At 40.7% G+C, this 16943-nt stretch overlaps 1 protein-coding gene and 1 long non-coding RNA gene across 3 annotated transcripts in view; one reads left to right on the top strand and one right to left on the bottom strand.

The window, feature by feature from the left end:
* The first annotated feature begins 28 nt into the window (after window positions 1-28).
* lyrm1 (LYR motif containing 1) lies at window positions 29-3086 on the top strand. Its single transcript, XM_085761826.1, has 5 exons — window positions 29-106; window positions 1379-1550; window positions 1645-1705; window positions 2448-2479; window positions 2575-3086. Exons 2-5 carry the CDS (start codon window positions 1392-1394, stop codon window positions 2686-2688), a joined length of 366 nt encoding a protein of 121 aa, XP_085617952.1. The 5' UTR covers window positions 29-106; window positions 1379-1391; the 3' UTR covers window positions 2689-3086.
* Window positions 3087-12451: 9365 nt separating this feature from the next.
* The window catches only part of LOC146967970 (uncharacterized), a 39721-nt gene continuing 35229 nt past the window's right edge, over window positions 12452-16943 (bottom strand). Inside the window, exon 3 of one of the 2 annotated variants that reach the window (XR_015034437.1) lies at window positions 12452-12585. This is a non-coding gene — a long non-coding RNA (uncharacterized LOC146967970). Of the gene's footprint in view, window positions 12586-14569; window positions 14699-16943 lie in introns of those variants that run through there. The other variant, XR_015034436.1, reaches the window with a different exon arrangement.

Genomic DNA, 16943 nt, shown 5'->3' with positions numbered 1-16943 from the left:
TTTTTCCTTCCTTGCAACATCTGAAGACGTCATCATTGGGCGACACGTGTGTTTTTGCTGCCCGAGCAAGCTGCTGGTGAACTAGCCTCTTCTCCACACACTGTCGGTAGGTCTACATTCGTCCTGTCAGTCAAACTGTAAACACACTGAGCGGTAACGATAGTTCAGGTCGTCTGTGTGAACGAGTCTCTCACCCCCTGGTTGGTTTTATTCCGTTTTGTGAAGCTGCAGATGCTCTTGTGTGGCTGCTCAAGGAGAGCTAGCATCATGCTAACAACTTATGCTGATGTGTGGAAAACAGTAATTGATCTAAACTCAGTAACATTATTTTTTTTAAAACGTCCTTTAAACTTTCTCTCTTTCTGTTTCACCCACATGTACAGTGGAGTTATGATTAATACCTGGCTGCCTCTCGATCATGTAACTGTCATTAGGGACAACGGATGGAAATTAGCCTTTGGCTACACTCCGGCTTGCTTACATTTTATTCCTAGTGAAGAAATGTTCATTAGCATGCACTGTCCCTCCCAAATAAACTGGAGAAAGAAAGGTTATGTATGGGGCAATAGTCTTGTGTTGGTTCTAGTGACATCTACTGTTGAATGATGGAAACTCTCTGGATAACTACCCCGTCTTAGTATTATTGAACCCCGGGCCCCAGACTTCCAGGGGGCCCCAAATGTCCTTGGTTCACCACATGTCAAGTCGAGTTGGTAATTTGATCATTTGCAGATGCGTTGGGGAATTTGCACATTCAAAGCACAGTTTCAACAAGACCACATCCTCTGTTATTAAATACTGTGGTTTTGTCTTACAGAGGAAATGTTTAAATTAATTAAATATTAGTTTGTAATGTGTACAATGTGTATATTTACTAATGCTCTGTTTCATTAAATCCCTACAAACTCAAAGACACTGAAAACCTGGGCCCTTCTGGTATTATTCCAACAGAGCAATGGTTGGTTTTGTGGTTTTGTGATTTGTAGAATAAATCATAATGCTGCCATGTTTACTGTGCGTGTATCAAACATAATGGGAAGGCTGATAAGAAAATAATATATTTTTAACATAATATAACTTACCTTATTCATTGGGTTATACATGTGTCATGGCATAGCATTATGATCTCTGGTCGCCATTCATAAGTAATGTGCTGTCCAGCAAGGTGGTATCAAACTTGAAGCCTGTTGTATGATACAGTGTCTGACTGGAGAGGTATAAACTGACATTGGGACTGAGTGAGTACCACTGAGATGAGTGATTACATTACATACAAAATTAAACTTGTTAACAAAACAGGATATATTTTTGTTTCTTTGGGTTGTAACGTCATTGAGCTTTATTTCGTTTATCATACTTGCACGTGTTGTTTTCTCAGATTTGGATCCCAGATGACGGCCTCCACTCGCAGGACGGTGCTGTCACTGTACATGCGGGTGTTTCGCGTCGCCCGAACCTGGCAGGCAGAGAGCGGAGCTGCAGGTGACACAGAGACCGAGAGAAAGTACATACTTCAGGAGGCTCGGTCTCTATTCAGGCAAAACCAGCAGGTTTGAACAACAATATCTGTTCACAGAAATGAATTTCCAGTGGTTTTATGACAGTGTGCTTTACTCATCCTTTCTTCTGTGAACTTGTTTTCAGCTCACAGATCAAGAGTCTATAAAGAAGTGCATAGAAGAATGTGAGGCAAGGATAGAAATAGGTGAGACATGACTTTTCCTTGCAAAACTTTGGACTAAGCTTTATGCCGTGCTTGTTTCAGAATCTTTTATGATTTGTGTTTTGTTTAGCCTGCAGCTTTTGATAAACATCTGAAGTTTGTTGTAAAGTATGGTGGCCTAAATTCAGCAGAACATCTGACAGGTGCTGACGTGATGAACTAGCTGACACAGTTGCTGTAACGTTTTCATTAGGTGAACAAAGCTGCTGTGTAGATCTCAATCTGAGGGTGTAGCCAAGTGCTGTTTCTGCTTTAGTAATATTTGATAACAGGGTGATAACGTCTTCGTCACTGAGCGTGGGTAAACAGTAAAACACTGACCTGACCATCTGAATGTTGCTGACAAAGGAAAAGCTAAAACAAACAAAGCCATCAACATGTTAAGGGTTTATTTAGTAAACAGTGAAATATCAGCCCTCTGTAATCACTGGTTTTTCCTCTTGCATGCATATTTGTCAGAAAAAAATTAAACATTTCATTTGGTTCAGTTTAACACATGCTCAACTTTTTATCTAATGGGTGCTTTAATTGGACCAGAGTGGTACTTAAATATTTAGAAACTGTTTTTGTAAGGAGTAAATAAGATTTAATTAATACCTCTAAAATAATCAATATACCAAGGCAATCAGAAGCTTGGGTATCATGCCATAACTGTGGCATTTTCTCATGTTTTCAAGTTTCATATCATGTATTTAATTTCCTCCAACATTATTGTTTACTGCAGGTCTACATTACAGGAACCCCTATCCCAGAGCTGTAAGTTACCATTCACCATTTCTTCCTTTTTCTCCAGGTTATTGTGTTGTTGATACATTTTGTTGACTCTTTTTGTTCTCTGAATGTTCCTGTAGACCTACTTACCACCGCTGGGACTGGCAACTCAGAAGGGCAGGAAGCTGCGAGCACAGCAGCGCCTGAGGAAGCAGGCCAAGCCAATTTACTTACAGTCACATGACGAGACCTGATGCTTGATCTCGCCGATCTTCTCCCAGAGTTCAAGTTACCAAGGACAGGAAACTAGAGTGCAGTCACAAGCTGATCTCACGGGTTGAGCTGTTGCAAGCACTCACTGATGCAAGAACATCTGTCATTCAGGAAAGAGCCAATTTTCATTGTCATTTTTTTTTTACTGTGAAATGTTTAAACAGTCTCATTGTAGTTGAGATGTGTCGGCTTATGTTCAGCTCAGGAAGGCTGTTAGTGTGTGACCTGTAATATAAAATGAATTATTTATTTTCTATGTAAAAAAATGTTCTTCACAGTCTTTGTATATTAAATGTAATCACAGAGAGATAGTGTTCGTGTTCAAACTATATAACTATATATGTATAAAACACAAACATTAGCATCAAATAAATTGCTTGAAAAACAAACTTGTCTTAAAGTTTCATAGTGTACTCTAATAGCAAGTCTGTGAATTGATAAAAAAAAAAAATACACATGATATCTGTGGAGGTTTTCTGGGATACACAGAGTAATTCACCCCCGGCATGTGCAACATCAGCAACATGAAACAGACTTTTAAAGTGCAGCGCAGCAAGGCAACAAAACAGGAACAGAGGAAAGAACGACGGAAATAAAAAGAAAGTGTTTATCTTGTGATAAGAGACAGGAAAAAACAAGTTAAACACCTGGAGAGAAAAACCCTGTGATATTAACTGTGATACTATATGTAACTAAAATATTGCTATTGTTAATATTAAGTCCATATATTAGCTGCTGTGGAGGTTTTGATCATATCATTATCATCATATTGCAAATTGCATTTGCATAATTGTCATGGAATTTTTATGGCCTCGTTAATTTATAGTAAATTAGTTTCAGACTTAATGTAAGGCCTTAATTTTCTGTTTCAATCAGATGAGACAGTTCAGCTTAGTTCAGTTCAGTTTGGTAATCAAGAGCAGAAGCGGTTTTCAGATGATAATCAAAAAGTGATACTGACCTGCAGGAGGAGACTGTGCTTCGTATTCAGTCGGAGTCATGTTTTTACACAGGAGACACTACATTTTGCATGTACAAGTGAATATTGGTGCAAATGTTTCCTCCCGTTTTATGAGATGTGGATTCAAATTGCCCTTAAAAAAAGAACCAATTGATTTTGCTAGAGAGTTAAAGCAGTTTTATTTGTATATTTGTTTATCTGTAATTTAAGTTGTTCCCTAAACTAGTAAAAGAGTGAAAACTAGAGATTAAGTCAGGCGTGTCAAAACAGCCAGGTGATGCCAGAATGATGTATAGGATCCTATTTAAATCAACTGGCACATTTCAGTGAGTTGGCTACATCCCAGTTGTACTTGAAAAGCCCTCTGTAGCTGCTGTTCTCTGTGGGGACTACAGTATATTTTATGTTCTGCTCCACTTTCCAGCAGTGAGTGGAAAATCAAAAATGTGGATCAGCAAACATTTTTGATAATCTCAGCAGAGCACACAGTTTACAGCTCATTATTGTTCTCTCTCTGTGATACAGCGCTGTATGTGGACTTTATCAGATCGTTTTCATTTCTACACCACAGACTGAGTCAACTTGACAAGCACAGCCTCCTCTCTTGTAGGACTTTTTGAGGGCATTTTCTTTGTCCTCCAGCGTCACATTGACCTGCATTCAGCCACATGATGGAGCCCGATGAACACTGAAGGGTGCATGTTTCACTGGCTGACGTCAGTGCAGGGGCTGACACACTGGACCCCAGCCTCAGGCGTGTGGACTGTGGTGTCTTCACAAGTGAACAGCCCTTTTTGAATGAAACGGCCTTGGTTAACATGGAGCTAACATGTCCTATATAGATGATAGTTTGTCCTCTTACTGCTGAGGGCAGTGGATATAAGAAAGGACAACAGAGAGGGACAATATTGTGTGTCATCTGTCACCTATGCGAACATAAAATCAAGAAGTACTGACGAGTTTCTCCAACTATATGGCGGCTCCTGTTTCAGTGATGCCGTCACAGGCCCCACACAGTGCTACAGGACCTAATATGTGACGCACAGAGAAAATAAGGTTTGTAAAGGAATCCTCACGGGAGATTGTCTGTAAAGTAATCTCTTGAATGACAAGGGGTCAGACGAGGAGACACGGAGGGAAGACGAGCCTGCAACAACATCAGTAGGCTTTCTACAAACAGGAGACCTACAAACCAGTGCAAAGACAGACTATCATGTTTAATTCTGAGCACCAACATGACTGGGTGAAAATAGACGTATATATAAAATACAGAAATGTCCTTTTTGTCTCACATGGTGTGAAAACCCAGAAAGGGCTTATCAAGGAGGAACGGTCAAGTGTGCTATGACAGTAAGAGTGAGCAAACAGAGGTTCATCATCACTACAGGTGTCGAAACGCTCCCTACAGTCTTTATCCAGCAGGGGTCACACCATACTTAGTCAGGCCTTCGGTGGTAGTTCAGTGAGTTCACTCCTTAGAGCGATGACTGGGCTTTACCAGTGTCAGTGGACCACAGGCTTTGCTCTGTGAAGGATGTATCTTGTAACAAAACCAGGTGACATTAAATATGACACGAACTTGGTGCAATGTAAAAAAAAAAAAAAAAGCCTAATGGCCTAAAAAAAAATCACCAGCTTTATCCTAAACTGAGCTATGATTATGACTTACTTCCACCTGCCTTCAGAAAGTCTTTCAAGCCCTCGGTTTGCTCCTCTGTGGACTGTGTCACATTTTATTACCACTCCAGACTTAAATAATTGTCTTACGCACAGTAAATACACCCAGTTTAAGTGTGGGGTTGTAGCTGCTCCCTGTTCTCTCTCCAGAGACTATATTGCCTCAGTGATAAATGACTGTCCTCAATAATAATTGACCACTGATGGGAGAGCAGCTGCAGCAGTAGACTGTCTTTTAACCTTACTGCTGAGTAGTGACTCACTCTATACATTCATATAGAACATTTCATGTTTCACAATGACTCTTCTCTTACTCAGTTATTTCTTGCTAGGATGATATTTAATTCATTTGAACAGAACCTTGCTCTGTTGGTACAAACAGAATGTCTGGACAGATTACAGTACATATGTCCCTTCTCTCTAAACTAAATCATATAAGCAAGGAACATTTGTACTTATTTAGATGACACATTGCACTATGTATACAGTGCTGTATATAGACACAGTGGTGCTTTTAGGTAGATGGCCATAACGATAATACTTACAGGCCGATGTTTAGCAGGTATAATGTTGACCTTGTTGCTACCCACACAGAAAGAACCTATAGGTTTGAATATATGTGACATAGATAAAATTGGCCGTTTTCATATATACGCATATATGCTATATATATATATATGGTGCATATATGCACAGATAAACTGCATATAGGTTTCATGTATGTGCAATATATATATATATATATATATATCCTATATATCATCATGAGGATATATGCGCATATATGAAACCTATATGCAGTTTATCTGTGCATATATGCAGCATATATATGCACCATATATTTTAGCATATATGCATATATATGAAAACGGCCAATTTTATGAACGTCACATATATTAAAACCTATAGGTTCTTTCCATGTGGGTAGCAACAAGGTCAACATTATACCTGCTAAACATCGGCCTGTAAGTATTATCGTTATGGCCATCTACCTAAAAGCACCACTGTGTCTATATACAGCCTCACAGAGCTGCCTCTAGAGAATATATAAAAATAAACTTTCTAGAGCTTTATTTTCCATTGTCTTACTGGGGTGTGACAGCTAGGAGCAGAAGCATCTGTTACTAACCACACACTGTCACCTGCCTCTGCGGAGAGACATGTAAGAAGTGCTTGGTACACATTGTGTGGAAGCCTGCTGATTCATTTGAATGTGAAATGTTACAGCTCGCGAACTGTGATCCTTGTGCTACTAAGGCTTTAGATTATGACACATGAGAGTACAAGACCTGGTGTGATATATTTCACTACTAAATTTTGCAGGCACAAGTGTTAATGAAGCAAATTAAAAGTTGCATTAGGAAAAAAATCTATGTGTAAAAATATCAACATGGCACAGTAGATGCAACACTCTGTAGCTGCCCTCCAACATATGCAAACTCTATATACAGTGTAAACATAAGTTGTGTTCTTATCTGTTTTGTTCCATACTGCTTCACTAGAAGCTAATTGAGTCAAAATAAGTAATAAGTAGATGTAATGAGGATATTCAGTTGGTTTCAGGCATGCTTTCTCTGTTCGCAAGCCAAAGATTTATTCAAAAATGGATGAACCTCATTAAGTGTTTTATCTTTATCTATACTGTTCAACCAAAACACAATGAAACAAAATCAATATGTGGATGAGAAAAGGTGATTGCCATATTTACTCTCTCAAAAATCAAACAAGAGTTTTAAGATCAGATTGAATCGATCAAATAAAAGTCAGTTCAACAATAAAACTTGTACAACTTTGGCAATTTGTTGGTGATTGATAAGCCTTAGACACCTCCATCTGAAAGTCTCACAGCAGGCATGTGACCTATTTCCACTGTGATGTCACATGCTATAAACTGGATCATGGAGAAAAAAAGGTTCTTTTTAGAGGCTGTCTGGTGTAAATATATATATTTAGAGATTCACCTGAGAGCAGTGTCATTATGGAAATGATAAATAAGCTTCAGTACTAGAAGAATACAACAGCTCCAGAAGGAGCAAAGTGATCCATCATATAGCCCCTTTAAGCCCTTCACTCCGTGTGCATTATTTAGGGGGTTTGGAGATACCCTGGGGGATATATGGTGTAAGAAACAGTGGAAGTAGGAGAAAAAAAAGGGAAAAGGATAGGTTAAAGAATACTGCAGTAGCTAGACATCTAATGTTGTACTTAAGGAGCTAAGATAAGGTAATTAGATGCTTGTAAATGGGGAAATCCATCTCCTCGTCTTACCTGGTCAACTTGCCTTAATGCTTTGATGCAGATCACATTATCGGCTGTCTTGACACAGCTTGAGCCATCATTAAATAAATATCAAGTTTGTTTTCACTCTACACTGTGGTCAAAACACGCAAGATAAGGCAAATAATAGTGCTGCTGTCACGGCATATCATTTCTAATCAGGTTTAAAACAAACCGACTGTACTGACCTTAACATATTATAGCCTATTACTGGAGGCCAATGAATTAAATCCTTTTGTATTCTAATCTGGTGCAGAAAGTTACCTTCAACAGTGTCACAGCCATAACATTGCAGCACTTCCTGCTGTTCTGCGGCCTGTAAAGACCTGTATGGCCTTTTCATGCTTTCTGATGTAAAAGGCACGATTGTAGCTCTTTGATGCACATTTGATTTCAATAATTGTCAGTTCTTGATTAGACCGGTGCTCCAGTGATTCAATTACGAGCAATCATTCTCATCAGACTCATGGTATATATTAATCTAAAAAGGCAATCAGGGATTTTCTGAAGCCTCTGAGATTTGAATACATCTCAGCAGGCTCATGGGATTTTTCTGTGATTGAGTGATTTCTTTGGTTTCTTTCTGTGTCTTAACTCTGCACAGATGAAACGCTCAACCTAAACAGACCATATCAACATGGTAGTCAGTGCTAATTCTATTACCCGTGTTTACTCATACTTCTTTTGCACGCAGCCATTCAAAACAGAAGCCAATGAAAACAGCAAACACTAGCCACAGCTTCTCCATCTTTCACTCATTAGGAAACATTAAAAATTATATCATTATATTATACAATATCTCACTGATACAATTAAGTCATTTAGTAGCATTTTCAAAGAAAATAACTTTTTCTGTGACCCCACTTGAGGTAAAGAAACAGAGTCTAGAAAGGGCAATGATTTAGACAAATGACAAGTGACAACAGAACAGACCAGACAAAGTTGATATGGTATGTTTGGACTGACACAATATAAGCAATAACAGGATGAGATGTTCTTTTATGACTAAGCAGTTAATTGCCCTTTCGTGTTGCCTCAGGCATTTGTCACATCTCCAGCTCTCGTCCCACTCTCTCTTTGTCTTCTTTTGAACTATACGTTTTCACATTGTCTCAGCTCACAGAGTAGCTGCTCTGAGATCAGAAGAGGACTGAGGTGTGTGTGTGTGTGTGTGTGTGCGAGTTGCCTCGGGTAGTGTAGCGACTATTGCTGAGTGCCCGCAGCGTGGAGAGCGCAGACAAGTGCTGATGCATGCTTGGCTAAGCTCTGTCCATTGGGATGCTACACGGAAAGTGTGTGAAGTGTATGCAAGTGTGTCAGGGAGTCAAGGTGAGGTCAGGAGCGATGGGATGTCGATTAGCTCATGATGAACGAGACTGAGCACCTAAGATATCAACCTTATTTTAAATATTTAAAGAGAGGATTTAATGGGAAGCTGCCACGCGCTTCTCCTCTGTGTTCTTATTCTTTCTCTTAATAAACACCTCTCACAGCAGCAGCAGAATGAGTTTATACTTGATGCGCTGAGGACCACTAGTTGCTGAGAGTCATAATTGTGGCCAGCGTAGAGAGCAGCGGGAGCACAAAGCCTGAGAGTGCTTTATATTATTTGCCAAACAGAGTCATGTGCCCACAAATGTGAGCCAGTGCTGTGTAGAGGTGTTTAACAATGACTGGATGTGCTGAGGTCCAACTCGAGTGTTGGGTCACAGGGTGACTGTTCCTGGGTAACTCGAAGAAGCCATCAAATATTTAGCTGGCCTCCTTTTCATGATCATGGTATGTAAACAAACATATTATCTGTGTGATTGACACGCGATCTTTTGGCCTGGCACGACAGTGAAAGCTTAGACAGTCCTTTAGTGTAAAAGGAAGAGGGTCACGGAGGAGGATTAATTATCAAATTAATTTCCGCAAGATTTGATCAGGGTAGCAGGAATGTTACACTTCTGCAGGGGTGCGCTGAAGAACACAGCTTGGTTTCTGTAGAGTGAATAAATTGCTTACGAGGTCAAATTAGGTTTGAGAGATAAATGAGAACATAAGAGTAAAATCTACCCGTCTTCTGCACGTTGCTGCTGTTGATCTTAGGGCACCCTATCTGCTGAGGAATGTTCCTTCATTTTGGATTTTCTGGCCCATTATTTACTACTTTCGCACTCCATGCTGTTCTAAACACAGGGGAGAGAAGTTCATGCAGGATAGATGCATTTGTAGGCAGCAAATTAAAGTGATCAAACACAATAATTGTTTCTTTTAATTGTGGTAGATGCATGAAGGTGAATGGAAAACTCATTAAAGGGGGCAGATGAATAATGGAGGAGGGTGTGTTGGTGTTGTGCTAGCTTAGTTTACATCTTCGCTGGATGGAGCGCTGTTGTGGCTCCTCAGGGGGGGGCGGGGGGGGTTTGGGGTAGGTGGGGTGGTCAGAGACAAAGCAAGGCTGCAGAGGGAGGAGGAGGAGGAGGAGGAGGAGGAGGAGGAGGCTGGCAGGGCAGAGAGCCAGAGTGCCTCAGCACCGTGCAGTGAAAGTGAGGAGACGGCTTCACTGAAAGGCCCGGCTCGCACCAACCTCATCAGGCAAAAATGGAAAAAGTGTAGCCAGCCAGACAGCGAGCTGCAGGGATGCAGAGGAGCCATGACCACTGGCAGCCGCTGCAGGAAACACAACCTTCCTCATTGTAGTTGGTGGAAAAGAAGCTGTGGGTGGGGATTGCTTCGTGCAGAGTGATAGGCTGCGTGATTATGCATGTTTAATGTACATTTTGATTTCAGAAGGTCACATCCTGTGTCATGTACATCACTGTCTAATTCAGGGGTGTGTAATCTGCATTTTCCCTTTGCTCTGGCTTATTGTAAAGAAAGTGCTTTTTATTAAAGGGATAGCTACGCCAACATTTTTTTTTTCGTGTCTTGCCTCACTCCCGAGTCCATGACAAGCAGATAGACACCATCCTTTTGACTGTGCGTGCAGTAACAAGGGAGATAGAGCCGTATCGCCCGTAATTAGCTTAGCTCAAACACTGGAAGTGTATAGGTAGTGTTAGCCTGCCTCCACCTAAAGTCATCAGAGACACTCAGCAACTCTAAACGGCCGATCTTTGTCTCAGAGCTGACAAACTCTCCGGTAAGGCATCTTGAGCGGGACCAGATCGGTCAAAACGGAGGGTTCAAGCAAAGACGGTTTATTTTGGTTCAAGCTAGCTACATCGAGGGTAGGTTAGCTTCCTATTTCAAAGTAAAAGCACAAATTCTATCGTCATGGTTTTCTGTATGTAAAGGGCAACGGGTGTTTTATTTTGTGAAAGTAACCGGAAGTGCGTTGGTTACAACAGCTTGAGTAGCGCCAAATTCATCCAAACAAAATTGTAAACAGCTGGTATTTAGACAAATTAACGACACACTGCTGATCTAAACGGCTACTTTCTCGCCTAAAAATGTTTGAAATGTCGATAAAGTGATATATTTACAGAGTTTAGAGCTAAAATGAAATCAGCTTCTGACTGCTGATTTCGGCTCGGGTAGGAGGCAGGCTAACACTACCTATACACTTCCAGTGTTTGTTACTGCACGCACAGTCGAAAGGATGGTGTCTATCTGCTTGTCATGGACTCGGGAGTGAGGCAAGACACGAAAAAATATGTTGGCGTATCCCTTTAAGTGTGATTCTAAAATGTGTATTTGTGGTGCCACTGAGAAATAATGAATCTTAGTTGCAGCAGTTATTTACAATAACATTACTGTAATAAATTGTCATTGTAACTCAGGAAGGCAAACGGTGCTTCATGCTGTGCCTGCAGGTACAGGATATGCAGTATATGTAGTAGTTTACTGTGAATGTGGTGAAAGTGACAAATGAAGCCGGCTGGTTGTAGCTGGCTGAGGGTGCCGGGTTTCAAGTGACCAGTGTCGAATGGTCAGTGTGGTAACAAGAGCTGGAATCTCCTCTTGGAGAATAAAGAGTCCAGGCTCCATCTGGATCAGTCTATGATATGTTCTGTGATCAGAGTGGGAAACCATGGACACAAGGCACACACACACACACACACACACACACACACACACACACACACACACACACACACACACACACACACACACACACACACACACACACACACACACACACACACACACACACACACACTCTGGTACACAGAATACAAACACACAGATCACATGTGTTGCTCCATGTGTTCCTATACGCACTCTCACACTAAATTAATGTCAGCCATGCTCAGTACTGCCGTTCCTCCTTACTAGCCATGCTCCCTCCCCCCTCCAAGGTGTCAGGGAGCATCTGGAAGTGAAAATTAATAATCACAGGTCTCAGAGTGTGATCTTCTGCACATCCTTTACATATGCCTTGTTACGAGGGACAAGGCAATGATGTGCTCTTCTAAATTTATAAAGTACCTAAATAGCTGTTGGTAAATCATCCGTCACATTGGTGTCTTCACAGTAGAACTGGGATGTAGTCGATTTAAGAGGGTTGAGTGGTAACAGCTAAAACATGCATAAATTTTAGTGGGTAATGTAAAAATAGTAATCAGGTAGGACATCGTTTGCTATTACATCATTAAAGACATTTCATTACCCCATAAACAGTCATTTTCCTAAGTAGACACACACTTGTTTCATTGCTTATTTCTCTTGTGAGCTTTGTCTTTTTTTGAGTGTTGCATACACAAAAGCCTTTTTTATTCTGTCATTGCTGTGTTTTTGTGTGTCTTTAGAAAGAAAAGGGAGTCTCATTTTGTTGTTCTTCACCTGTGGATTAATTCTTTATAAATATAGAGAGAGAGGCAGCTAGTGCAAACTCAGAGGATGACGGTGGCGGGGACGAGGTTCGGTCGGAGGGTTCAGGCTGGGTATGGAGCTGGTGCCGGTGCAGCGGGTGACCTGGTCAGAAACAATGCACTCGGAGTGGCGGATGATTCATTTTGAGTGTGATTGCACAGCGCTAAGAGAGCAGACAAAGAGAGCGTGGTTGAGAAAACACTCACCATGAGTAGGAAGATTAACAATTCACGGTTAGGCATTTAAATCAGAATCAGATTCATCTTCATTACAGCTACGTTGTACTGTGTAGATTAACGTATTAAACGGCAGGATAATATGGTTTTGAACAGTCTGTTTCAACATTAGTAAAACTATTACTGTGGTCATAAAGTAAGGTATGTGTAACAGATGAGGAGAAAAAAAACATGTGAATTGTTAATTATATTGCTTTTGGTGTGAAAATGAGGTCAGTGTTTCACAGTGACTATATACAAACACACAACAGAAATATGGCTTCCCACACAGTGCAAAGGGGCAGTGTAAGATTTATTATAGGGGGAGAATGTGGCACTCAACATAGGTTCATTCATATTCAGTTTTAAAAAGCACTATGTATTCAAGGCACATGTCATCAAGAAGAGTTTCAGCTGTCGTGGAAAAAGAAGTGAATGACCCCTTATTTAATACATTATGCTTAAAGGTGTACAGAAAAGAAACTTGAATTTGAGCCCACTCTGGGTCATAAAATTAGTGTAATAACTCATCTATCAGACGATGTAGGCCAAACTTTGTGCAAAATTCTATTTTTGAGTAAATCCGTGATGAAAGTGTGTATTTTAGTGTAGTTTTTTTTTTCGTATTGGATAATGCAGGCGCACGGATTATACGTCAGCCTGTACACGATTCACCAGCCACTGATATTGGATCCGTAATCCGTCATTCAAACGTCTGAGACACGCACACACACACGGAGCTCGGTCTCGCCCCAAACTTTGAATATCCCGCCCGCTCGATAACGACCAATCAAATTCATTTTCCTTACTCGGGTAAACTCGTGTTGCAGCTCGTGACAACTCGGCGCGACAAACGGGACAAACGGCCATTTCTGTACACCTTTAATATGGAAAGGCGCAGAAAAAAATAAAAGAGCATGGGAATCACATGCTTGCATAAAATGTATGTCGTTAGTAGACAAAGTTGTCTTTTTTAATTTTAGTGTGACTTTCATAGACTGGTAGAATTTCTCAGAGGAAGGTTTTTGGACTGGATGTTTTCCTGTGTGGGCAGGTCAGTGGTGATCCTTCCTGTCGCTTCACATCACTCTTGAAAGACTGCCTCTTAGCTGACACAAAAGACATGTCCTCCTGAAGGTCAATGCTTTGTTTTAATAGCACCGAAACAAGGTCTAAACAAATGCATAATGCACATTGTTTAGCTATCAGTTTTTATCTCATTCTGGAAACGTTTTTGTGGCTCAGTGTTGTGGTGTTTTTCCCCCCAGCATCCCCCCAGAGATCACTTGTCAATCAAGGTGACCAAGCACGTCACTTCCAGCATGCCATAGGACTTCTTTTTTTAGCTTTTCATTTTTTTTTTTAAACCGATGATCGGTTTGATATCTAATGAACTGCATTAATCAGCAGCAGACAGAAGCAAATCGGACACTAATATGTATCAAAATGTCACAAATTATTACTCAGCTTCACAAATCCAGCCAGTCCACACAGGTCATAGGGACACCAGGCTGACCTAGATACTAAAAATATCACCGGCTGCAGTTAATTAGTGAAGTAATAAGATTAGATAGCTTGATTGGAAAGAAATGGACAGGAGCTGGAGTAGGAGAGGACTAATCCTGTTCAGTAGCTGCGAGCCTAATCACAGATCCATACACGTCAGTAATGGAGTTTTGATTTATTCAGTAGAAAAAAAAGGTTGATAAAGTGTGTATCTTAATATCTTACAGCAACATGAGAGAAGTATTTCAATATCAGATCCATGGTAACAATACAAGTACAAAGTGGCTGTAGCAGCCAGAGCAAATCTCATTTCCTTCAGCTCTACACATCTTTTACATCACCTTCATTTTTTTCACAACTGAAATTGAGTCCTTTGAATCCAAGAGTCCTTTTTTTATAACTGCCAGACAGAAACACATCATCAGTGTTACAGCGACGGTATCCAGATTTACATGCATTTTGATGAGACAAACAGCATTTAGCCGTTGGCTAAGGTAAGCAGCGTCCATAAAAAGACAACAGGCGTTGAGGAAGCAGATGGCAAATGTGGGCAATCTGTAATAAAAAAGGAAAGGAGTGTGAATGTTTACCTGTGCTTTAAGCAGGTCTTATCTGCTTCAGCGTTTCATATCTTGCTCAATTCCACCACTGATATTGTGGTTATAATTTCCTGTTTGGTTCTATAATCCATCTATCAGGCAGGTTTAAATAAATCCCTCCTGGTGACACAGGAGTCAATCCTGGTCAACTGTGATTCAGAGATGTAGCCTGATAGCATTTGACCGAGCTTTCATTTAATGCCAGCGCAGCTGGAGAAGAGGGGACTCCACACTGACCCTGCAAAATAGTGAAAGGCCTGTTGTACTTTGGGACTCTCACTTCTTTGACAGTGCAGTATTACTTTGCTGGCCAGTTGCATGCTCAGCAGCGCTGAGGTTTACAAAAGCACAGAGCACTTTATCATTCCTCAGGGAGGAGACAAGAACAAACACAAAGTGACACCCCATTTTGGATTTAAAGAAAGGAAGGAAACTGGGAAGAAAACGACATCTGTCTGACACAAGTGAAAATGGTCAATTGCCCAACAGTTGCAGAGTCTCATGATGGCTGACTGCTGCTATGAATCCAAACGCTCCTGAAAGACTTCATTCAAAGCAGCAGATAACGGCGACAAGTTGTTTGACCTGCTCTTACTGGTTTCTAGTTTTTATCACCAAAATGATGGCAAGCAAACCAAACAAGCTTAAAGCAGGTCAGATGTATACGGTGAATGCTCTTCCTCAAAAATAGGCTGCAAGATTGCTATGGGAAAGGATAAATAGAAAACAAAATTAAAAGTTCTTCCAAGGTTTTTTCAGCTATAGAGCACCATAAATATTTCCGTCCTCCCAAATCCAGACTGATAAATGTTAGTACTTGCAGAGCCAGTGTCTGACGGGACAAAGCACAAAGCTCCACAGTGGGGACTTTACACCGGACAGAAGAAAAGACCACAAAATCTGGATAATTATGCTCCTTTTAAAGGTTATGAGGTGAAAAAGTGAGAAAATGTACAGTATCTTATTAGAGTTCCCGTCTCCCTGTGGACATGCTGTTCTCCATTGTAACCAAAGGTACCAGTGCTGAAGTGATAATTGCTCTTGCCAGGGCGCTACAGTTCAGTCGTGTGCGTGTGTGTGTGTGTGATTAGAGCCAACATCCTACTCCTGCAGATCATCTTAACACAGCTCCAATTACGCAGCAGTTGATTAGATGTTCCCTGTAGAAAAGGCCGGGAGGAATACAGAGGACCCAGACGGGCAAATGAACCACAAAAAAATGTGACTTTGATTATTATGAGAGCAATTTAGCAGTTTAAGGTTTTTTTTAAACCCTCGGGCCAACAGGTTGCAGCCAAAATACACTGTTTATAATCAATTTAGAAATAACCAGCAGCCACATGTTACTTTAGGGTTATCATACTGTGATCAAAAAGCTCTCAACAATCTCACACAAAAATATTATGTTAATAGTATTAAAACAATATAAAAAAACATTTGTTATAAAAGTTGGCAACAATACAGTCCCTCGGGCTTAACAGGAGGGTGATATGATTTTATGACCTGTCCTCAGAGCACCTGACAAGACTAGGAGTCTAGAGCTAGTTGTTCTGTGAGGCTAACAAAGCTAACAGTAACAGTGCTTCCATGCAGATGTTTAGCGGGTGAAGTGTTTATCATGCTCGCCATCTTGACATAGTGTGCAATGAAATAGTGTTACAATGCTAAATAGTGCTAGATTCTAAGTATAGCTCAAGTGAATGGGAATGTCATCAGCTGTGTGGGTCTGTGGTCACAAATCAATACAGTGGACAAATTAAACTGACTTGATGATGGCACCAAACCAGAAGTTAAACGATCACAAATCTCACTGATAAGATAGTCAAGAAGGCTGGCTCTGTACTGAGACTCAGGCTGGAGTCCTTTGAGACCGTGGTGGAGAGGAGGACACTGAATAAACTGTTCTCCATCATGGACAACGACCAGCAGCCTCTCCATCACACAGTGGTCAGACAGCGGAGCAGCTTCTCACACAGGCTGCTCCAGCTCCAAGGGACAGATACAGGAAGTCTCTCCTGCCACATGCCATCACACTGTATAATAACAGCTGAAAAACTCCGGTCATAACTTACAGTCACTACGCACCTTATTTTCTACACAAAGTTACACTTTTTACTTTGCACTAAAATCAACACTTCCAATTAGTTGTATATACTTTTGTACATTACATTGTATTTGCTATTTTGTTATTTTATTATGTA

This window comes from Trachurus japonicus, chromosome 19, assembly GCF_045865225.1.
Source record: "Trachurus japonicus isolate A0001 chromosome 19, Traja_1.0".
Taxonomy (NCBI): Eukaryota; Metazoa; Chordata; class Actinopteri; order Carangiformes; family Carangidae; genus Trachurus; species Trachurus japonicus.
This window is presented reverse-complemented; position numbering and strand designations above follow the sequence as displayed.

Bases quoted from the DNA above. Each gene is read 5' to 3' on its own strand.
- lyrm1 (XM_085761826.1), top strand. From the start codon at position 1,392: ATGACGGCCTCCACTCGCAGGACGGTGCTGTCACTGTACATGCGGGTG. The intron at 1,706-2,447 runs GTGAGACATGAC...TGTTTACTGCAG, and splicing joins TGAGGCAAGGATAGAAATAG to GTCTACATTACAGGAACCCC. The intron at 2,480-2,574 runs GTAAGTTACCAT...ATGTTCCTGTAG, and splicing joins GGAACCCCTATCCCAGAGCT to ACCTACTTACCACCGCTGGG.